At 32.4% G+C, this 9,817-nt stretch overlaps 1 protein-coding gene across 1 annotated transcript in view; it reads left to right on the top strand.

The window, feature by feature from the left end:
* LOTGIDRAFT_123253 (hypothetical protein) overlaps window positions 1-9,817 on the top strand; it is a gene marked incomplete at both ends in the record, with an annotated part of 26,684 nt that continues 16,867 nt past the window's right edge. The window contains 7 exons of the mRNA XM_009060559.1: window positions 1-90; window positions 373-524; window positions 654-810; window positions 1,629-1,716; window positions 1,844-1,894; window positions 3,438-3,496; window positions 4,323-4,394. Coding sequence (XP_009058807.1) covers window positions 1-90; window positions 373-524; window positions 654-810; window positions 1,629-1,716; window positions 1,844-1,894; window positions 3,438-3,496; window positions 4,323-4,394 — 669 coding nt within the window. The remainder of the gene's footprint in view (window positions 91-372; window positions 525-653; window positions 811-1,628; window positions 1,717-1,843; window positions 1,895-3,437; window positions 3,497-4,322; window positions 4,395-9,817) is intronic.

Below are 9,817 nucleotides of genomic sequence, written 5' to 3'. Positions count from 1 at the left end.
GCTAAGAGAAACAGGAAAGCGTTTTTAACAGCAAAAGAAATAATGACATCTGAAATGGTGTTTGTTGATGTTCTTAAACTGCTCAATGTGGTACGACATTTTTTTCATCTTTCTCAATTGTATTTATTATGTTATTTATTATGTTTATTTATTATGTTATTTATTATGTTATTTATTATGTTATTTATTATGTTTATTAATTGGCAATCTTTTTAGGAGTACTCAAACTCTTTTAGTATTTCATGTTGATTTTCTGTAAATTTCTAGTGTTATTTAATTTGCTGTACATCTTCAGTGGTCAATAAGGTAAATCTCTAGTGTTATTCTTACCATCAGAATGTTAAACTTCCTATTTATCTTGTTATTTTTCAGGATTTTCGAGTGGCAATGTCGAAAGCTACAGAACAATCTGATAAACCGGTTATTTCAAACGAAGTGCTCAATAAAATCCTTGACTTTTTACCACAATTACAAAATTTTAACGAGGATTTGCTACGGGACTTAAACGAAAGAATTCAAAAGTGGTAAGTTTAAATTGATTTTGATAGACTATAACATGGTAAAAGATATCATTTGAATCTGTGTATGACCCATACCGTAGGAAATTCTCATTTACATTCTTATTTAAACTCATCCTTTATTTTTTTTTTTAGGGAAGAACACCAGAAAGTAGCTGATATATTCGTAAAGAAGGGACCATTTTTAAAGATGTATTCAAGTTATATCAAGAATTTTAAGAATTCAACATCCATTTTAGATGATAATATGAAAAAGAATCCAGTTTTCGCTGCTGCTGTTAGACAATTTGAGGTATGGTTGATTTAATATTAAAATAACAGCTAAAATATACTGAATATTTTTGTTAGACATTGTTAGATATGTGGACTCTCTGAAAGGGATACTGAATAGACATTGTTAGATATGTGGACTCTCTGAAAGGGATACTGAATAGACATTGTTTGATATGTGGACTCTCTGAAAGGGATACTGAATAGACATTGTTAGATATGTGGACTCTCTGAAAGGGATACTGAATAGACATTGTTTGATATGTGGACTCTCTGAAAGGGATACTGAATAGACATTGTTAGATATGTGGACTCTCAGAAAGGGATACTGAATAGACATTGTTAGATATGAGGACTCTCTGAAAGGGATACTGAATAGACATTGTTAGATATGTGGACTCTCAGAAAGGGATACTGAATAGACATTGTTAGATAAGTGGACTTTCTGAAAGGAATACTGAATAGACATTGTTAGATATGTGGGCTATCTGAAAGGGATACTGAATAGACATTGTTAGAAAAGTGGACTTTCTGAAAGGGATACTGAATAGACATTGTTAGATATGTGGACTCTCTGAAAGGGATACTGAATAGACATTGTTAGATATGTGGACTCTCTGAAAGGGATACTGAATAGACATTGTTAGATATGTGGACTCTCTGTAACATCAGGTATGAACGAGTCCTGTAAAAGGTTGCCTATGGAATATTATTGGAAATCTATGTTCTTTTATCAGTCAGGTAGATTCATGATTTATTAAGGGGACGTTTTGATCTATTTAGCTGATATTGTTCTGACTGAAGACAATTTAAATTTATTTCATGTTTAAAATATTTCAGTCTAGTCCACGGTGTGCCAGTCTAGCTTTAAAACATCACATGTTAAAACCAATTCAGAGAATTCCACAATATAGACTCTTGTTACAAGGTAGTGTTGAAATTATTATTATTATAATTATTATTATTATTATTATTATTATTATTAGGGCCCCCTACTATTTTATAATATTTATATCAAGTATTAGAAATAAAGTTATATTTTGGTTTTATTTCAGATTATTTAAAACATTTAAAAACAGATTCTCCTGATTATCAGAATACTATTAGTAAGTTATTATTATTATTTGATTAAAGTTGTGATGTACCATCATGACGTGTAATTCTATGTAATAAAATATGAAGAGTCCAAACAAGTATGTGTTCAACCAAACCTTGATATGTATATTCTACCAGATATTTTACTCCTGTTATTATTGTTCATGTTCTTCTTATATATTACTTTCTAGATGCGTTGAAGATTGTTAGTAAAGTGTTTGTTTATATTACTTTCTAGATGCATTGAAGATTGTTAGTAAAATGTTCGTTTATATTATTTTCTAGACGCGTTGAACATTGTTAGTAAAGTGTTTGTTTTTATTACTTTCTAGATGCGTTGAAGATTGTTAGTAAAGTGTTTGTTTATATTACTTTCTAGATGCGTTGAACATTGTTAGTAAAGTGTTTGTTTTTATTACTTTCTAGATGCGTTGAAGATTGTTAGTAAAGTGTTTGTTTATATTACTTTCTAGATGCGTTGAACATTGTTAGTAAAGTGTTTGTTTATATGACTTTCTAGATGTGTTGAAGATTGTTAGTAAAGTGTTTGTTTATGTTACTTTCTAGATGCGTTGAACATTGTTAGTAAAGTGTTTGTTTATATTACTTTCTAGATGCGTTGAACATTGTTAGTAAAGTATTTGTTTATATTACTTTCTAGATGCGTTGAAGATTGTTAGTAAAGTGTTTGTTTATATTACTTTCTAGATGCGTTGAAGATTGTTAGTAAAGTGTTTGTTTATATTACTTTCTAGATGCATTGAAGATTGTTAGTAAAATGTTCGTTTATATTATTTTCTAGACGCGTTGAACATTGTTAGTAAAGTGTTTGTTTTTATTACTTTCTAGATGCATTGAAGATTGTTAGTAAAGTGTTTGTTTATATTACTTTCTAGATGCGTTGAACATTGTTAGTAAAGTGTTTGTTTTTATTACTTTCTAGATGTGTTGATGATTGTTAGTAAAGTGTTTGTTTATATTGCTTTCTAGATGCGTTGAAGATTGTTAGTAAAGTGTTTGTTTATATTAATTTCAAGATGCGTTGAACATTGTTAGTAAAGTGTTTGTTTAGATTACTTTCTAGATGCGTTGAAGATTGTTAGCAAAGTGTTTGTTTATATTACTTTCTAGATGTGTTGAAGAATGTTAGTAAAGTGTTTGTTTATATTACCTTCCAGATGCGTTGAAGATTGTTAGTAAAGTGTTTGTTTATATTACTTTCTAGATGCGTTGAAGATTGTTAGTAAAGTGTTTGTTTATATTATTTTCTAGATGCGTTGAAGATTGTTAGCAAAGTGTTTGTTTATATTAATTTCAAGATGCGTTGAACATTGTTAGTAAAGTGTTTGTTTATATTACTTTCTAGATGCGTTGAAGATTGTTAGCAAAGTGTTTGTTTATATTACTTTCTAGATGTGTTGAAGAATGTTAGTAAAGTGTTTGTTTATATTACTTTCCAGATGCGTTGAAGATTGTTAGTAAAGTGTTTGTTTATATTACTTTCTAGATGCGTTGAAGATTGTTAGTAAAGTGTTTGTTTATATTATTTTCTAGATGCATTGAAGATTGTTAGTAAAGTAGCCGACCATGCTGATCAAAGTACAAGACAAGGGGTAAGTGAAGATTTACAAAATCGAAAAAAAAATCTTCTCTTAAGATATTGTTGACTTATTTATAAGTTAAGTTATTATTTATTTAAGTTAAAAGGGAAGGAGTGATTATTTTGTAAGTTAAGTTATTATTTAAAAGTTAACTTAAGAGGGAAGGAGTGATTATTTTATAAGTTATTATTTATAAGTTAACTTAAGAGGGAAGGTGTGATTAATTTTATATGCCCACATGAATATTGTCGTCGCCCCTGTCAGTCGGTCCGTCCGTCAACATTTCTTGTGAGCACTATAGAGACTACAGTTTTCATCTGATATTGATATTGACTTGGTGTGATGCTTTAGATTGATAAGATCTCGGTCAAGTTCGAATTTGACATATTTTCGATGAACGGTTTTTGAGATATTGCCCTTGACTTAGAACGCCTTGAAATTTGTTAGAAATAGTTTGTGAGCAGGATTGAAGCTACAGTTTTCAACCGATTCTGATGAAACTTGGTGTAATCATTGGAATTGATAAGATCTCAGACAAGTTCTAAATTGACGCATTTTCATTGAACGGTTTTTTAGTTATTTGCCTTTGACTTTGTAAAAACGCGTCAAAATTTGTTAAAAATAGTTTGTGAGCAGGATTGAAGCTACAGTTTTCAACAGATTCTGATGAAACTTGGTGTAATCATTGGAATTCATAAGATCTCGGACAAACCCTAACTTGACGCATTTTCGATGAACGGTTTTTGAGTTATTGCCCTTGACTTTGTTAAAACGGGTCAATATTTGTTAAGTTAAGTTATTATTTATTTAAGTTACAACTATATCATTGTATTTATAGGATGATGTACAGAAACTAATGGAAATTCAAAACGCTCTGATTGGTCAGTTTGAGGTCATACAACCAGGCCGGGTCAGTAGATTATATTTTTATACGCCCACATGAATATGTGGTCGTACATTGTCGTCGCCCCTGTCCGTCGGTCCGTCCGTCAACATTTCTTGTGAGCACTATAGAGACTACAGTTATTATCTGATTTTGATAAAACTTGGTGTGATGCTTTAGATTGATAAGATCTCTGTCAAGTTCGAATTTGACATATTTTCGATGAACGGTTTTTGAGATATTGCCCTTGACTTAGAACGCCTTGAAATTTGTTAAAAATTGTTTGGAGCAGGATTGAAGGTACAGTTTTCATCCGATTCTGATGAAACTTGGTGTGATCTTTGGAATTCTTAAGATCTCGGACAAGTTCTAACTTGACGCTTTTTGAGTTATTGCCCTTGACTAGTAGTGTATGAGCTTATATATTGGTCGCATGGGGATTCCCCATTCCATTTCATTTCATGGGGAAAATGCGACCAATATATAAGCTCCCAAAAAAGACCTAAACTCCCTACATTTCATGAATTCTTACAGCAAAACACCCTACATTTCATGAAATTCTTACACTAAAAAAATACCCTTCATTTCATAAATTCTTACACTAAAAGACCTAAACTCCCTATAAATTATTACACCAAAAAACACCTTCAATCAATTTCCTACATTCCATCAAAAAAAAAGCATATTAAAAATACCCTTATATAAAAATAACTTCCTTGTTTCGCTTAACATCCGGTATTTTAATAGCCTCGTTTTAAATAATGTTATTTTTAGTCTAGAAACTTCTAGAAAAGGGAGATAACTCTTTATTGGATAAAAAAAATACAGACCACAATTTCTTCGTTAAATTAACTCATTTAAAAATAGGATGAGTTTAATTCTAAAACACAAACAACACAAATTCGAAGATTATTCGGGCGACGGTATCTTTTCTTCATTATTTTCTCTAGGTAAAACAATAATTCCAAAAGTAGCTAGCTTTGTTTCAAAAAACAAATCACTCATTTCAACCAGAGCGAAAGCCATCGGCTCAATCGCGGAAGCGGGCTACAGTATAAGCGACACAGTGAATTTGAAAGAATAGAGCTAATAAGAAAACTGCGAAACAGGAGATTAGAAGAAAGGAAAGGAAAAGGTTTTAAAGTTATAGGATAAAAATGATAGTCGCTCACACTCCAAAAACTTATTTTGGTTAAAGAGATATACAAAAATCATTGGGTTCTCTTCCTGGATTTCCATGGGCGAAATATTCCGCAGAAAAACATCTTCCCGGTCATAATTACACTGGTCCAGGTACTAGGTTAGATCTGCGATTAGACGAAAACGATAAAGCCAAACCAGGGGAAGAACCAGTCAATAGAGTTGACGCCGCTGCGCTTAAACACGACATACTATACAGAAACAAAGACATAAACTTCAGACACGAAGCAGACAGACAAATGATAATCGAACTTGAAAATATTCCAAATCCAACTTTCAAAAAGAGAATGCAAAGAGTATTAATCATTAAACTGTTAAAAGCAAAGATGAAATTGGGTATGGGATTAGCAGATGAAATTCATAAAGAATTTAGAAAAACTAAAAACTTTTTAAAAGTTAAAGTATTTGAAAAAGATGTAATATGGTCAGCCGATTTAATTAATATGCCAGTCGAAAGAGGATATAAATATTGCTTAACAGTTATAGATTTGTATACGAGATAAACAAAACAGGATTATCAGTCAAACACGCATTTGAAACGATTATGAAACAATCTAACCGACATCCAGAAAAACTGTGGGTAGATAAAGGAAGTGAATTTTATAAAAAAATATGAAATCTCTGGGATTTGAAATTTACAGTACACATAATGAAGGTAAAGCTGTAGTTATTGAGAGATATAATAGAACTCTAAAAAATAAATTATTCAAAAAATTCACGGAATTGAAATCTCAAAAATGGCTTAAAATATTACCAGAGGTTGTAGATGAATACAATAATAAAATTCATTCATCTATAGGTGTCACACCAACACAAGCCTCGAGTAATCCAAATATTATAAAGTCAATTAACGCGCAACATAACTACGAAAATAAAATAAAGAATTTAAATATCAAACCCAAATTTAAAGTCGGAGATCGAGTTTGTATTTTCAAATATAAAAGTAAATTCGAAAAAGGTTACGTTGGATACTGGACAAACGAAATATTCATCGTTGATAAAGTAAACACCACATTACCTCCGACATTTGAATTAATCGATCAAGACAAAGAACAAATCATAGGAAGGTTTTATCAAAACGAACTTCAAAAAACCGACTTTTAAAAATGAATAGTTTTCTCGATGAATATGGAACTGATACAACCACAAACTTTTAACTTATGAGATGGGAGAATGAGTTAAATATATCACTGTTTTATTATTGTATGAGAGATGAAATAATGATCTCAAATATAAGAATGGTAAATTTTACACTATAACAAATATACATACTTCCGATCAAAAATGAGTTCATCATTCTGCTTTGTACAAAGACTCTTCAAATGACTTATATTTCTTTGATTCTGATGGATTAGAACCAACTGAAGAGATAATGCAATTGACTAATAAACCAATCAAATGTTCTTCCTTTCAAATTCAATTACTGGGACAAAAGTTTTGTTGTCAGCTTTCACTTTGGGTTTTATATCAGTTGAGTTTAGGAAAACAATTCGAAGAAATTGTAATAAATTTAACTCAATAAAAATGGCAGATAAGTCTGGATTAGTTTCTTTATCTTTAGAAACTAAAAAACTACACTACAGCTTGGATAAATAAAGCGAAACCTTATTTTGTGGATCAAATTGGAGACACACTTCAAGGTGATTTAGATATGAACAATTTTACCATAACTAATTTAAAATCTCCGATAATGACGCCATTCACAAGAAATATTTACGGGAACAAATAAATTCAATTGAAGTAAAAAAAAACCATTTAGAAGATAAAATAAGTAATGTTAAAAGATTCTTCAAACGTCAACTAAATAAAAAAAATTTTATTAATGATTTTAAAAACTACAACAAGAGGTTAAAGGTTTAATAAGTTTTATTCAAAAAGAATTGGTCAACGTAGCGAATAAAACTGAGTTACAAAATTTAATTTCATTAATATCTAAATTAGAGGATAAGATTGGAAATTAGACATTCAACAATTAATAGATAACATTCCAGATGAAAATGAAGATACGTTTCAACAGGAATTAAATGCTCTGGAAACTAAACTTAACAGTGAATTCCAAAAAGAACTAAGAAATATTAAACTACAAAATAGCAAAATTAAGACCTATATTCAACAACAAATACAAAACATAGATGATAGCGAAATCAAAACCTATATTCAACAACAAATACAGAACATTGATGATAGTGTTATTCAACAACAGATAACCACTATTAATAACCTAGTTTTGAAACAGGATAAAAATATAGTCACATTAGAAAAGCAAATCAAGCAAGAAAATAAATCATATTATTTCAATCTTCCATTTGTAAGTTTTAGACGTGACGATGATGCTTCTATTACTGATAATATTGATAGATCAAGAGAGTATGAATATAAAAAATATGGATTTACAGTAAATATAAGAGTATATTCTGGTGAAGATGGTATTATTAACCTCCCCTCAGGTCTTTTTGATATGGTTGAATTTCGTCAATCAAGACAATTTATTTTCCAAGGAAAAGTTATAATTGAAATAACTTTTCCTTTTCAGGTAAAAGTTGAATCAATATTCTTCAGACAAAACTTTAGTTTATATAAAAAATTTAACGCTCAAACAGTTCTTTAGTTTATCAATGGTGGATACAGTGTAGAAATATGAAATTAACGAAGAAAACAGCAAGCCTCGTCAGTTAAATGAAATTAAAACGAGTGGAAAATATATAGACAGGTTTAGAATGTTAATCATACCAGATAAAGAAGAAGATGAATTTACATTGAGTCATTTTGATATGTTATTGGAAACGGAAACTCTAGCATCAACAAGTATAATTAGAAATCCAGAACCACAAAAAGAAGGAAATATGAGTTATGAGTTTTTACGAACATTTTGAATATACGAGATAAGAATGGGCGAGGCGACCAGTTATCCCTAGTTATCAGTGACTAGTTTCGTACTTGGGTGTACTCTTCAGACTGATTAATAAAACTCACTCTTCGGGGTTCTATTTATACTGTTCAGATAGCGGGGTGTCTAACGGGGTTTAACGGGGTTTCTTTTTAACGGGGTTAGTTTTAACGGGGTCTAAAAACCGGAGTTAGTTAACGGGGTTTGTTTTACCGGGGTTTAACGGGGTTAGTTCTACCGGGGTTAACGGGATTGATTTCTTACCGGGGTTAACGGGGTCTGTTTTTACCGGGGTTTCTTTTAACGGGGTTACCGGGGTGGATTTTATACCGGGGTTGATTTGAGCCAAGGATGCCGGTTTTTTGCAGGCTTAATTGGATCCAGTGCAGGGGAAGGGATGAAGTACCTAGAATAGGCTGTCTGGGTTAAGACGGGCCGTGTGTGTAGGAAGTGGAAAAAAAGAGTTTTTGGAAAAGAGGGGACAGAATACAAAGTAAGAAGTCTGTAAAAAGATTTATTGAAGAAGAAGACTGTTGATGAGTTCATCGTGGAATAGGTCTTCGTTGGTCAACTGGCATAGCAGTACAGGATCATCACGAGGGATTCGGAATCTTGCATCTGACACTCGATCGCGGTTCGACCAGATGTCGCTCCTGCAAGTTGCGGAGGTTTCCCAGCATTCTGTTGGGAAGGGTGCACCAAGTAGGTTTGGTGACCCTGCCTCTCAGTTTGACGCGCCAATGATATCAATCGGGTCAGTTCTTTTCCACTGATTTTGTGGCGGGAAGAGGAATCCCGGGCTTAGCTGTCCAGTGTTATCTTGTGCCACGAATATAGTTTCCGTGGAACAGGTTGTGGAGATCGAGTGAGAATCTCCATTGGCTTCCTCTTCTTCCATAGCCATAGGCCCGATGGTGTCATGGATGGCTTGGTCCAGGAGGTCCGTGGGCTGGGTTATTTTATCAGCTGTAGTTTTATCTGTAGTTTTCCGGCAAGAGTGTCTCTTCAAATATTCTTTCCTGCGGAAAGGTTTTCCGCATGTGGTACAGTAAATGAATGTGGGGAAATGTCTTTCTTGTACATGTCTGGAAAGGTGGCACTTCTTAGAGAAGGTCTTCTCGCAGAGTTTGCAGGCATCCATTGTTCTAGATAGAGATACGTTGACGTTGGATACTGGATTATGACGTTAAAAGGAACTGACATGTGTAGGACGGTGAAATGGCCATCCGGTAAGGAACAGATTTGGAAGGGCTGTGAGGGGGTTCCGTAAGGGGGGGAGTGAGAGGGTGGGGAGGCTAACAAGATAAATCCAAAGTTGGAACACCCAGGGAGATAAATTGTAAAACAAAAAGAAAAAAGGGGG

Source organism: Lottia gigantea (genome assembly GCF_000327385.1).
Source record: "Lottia gigantea unplaced genomic scaffold LOTGIsca_43, whole genome shotgun sequence".
NCBI lineage: Eukaryota > Metazoa > Mollusca > Gastropoda > Lottiidae > Lottia > Lottia gigantea.
This window is presented reverse-complemented; position numbering and strand designations above follow the sequence as displayed.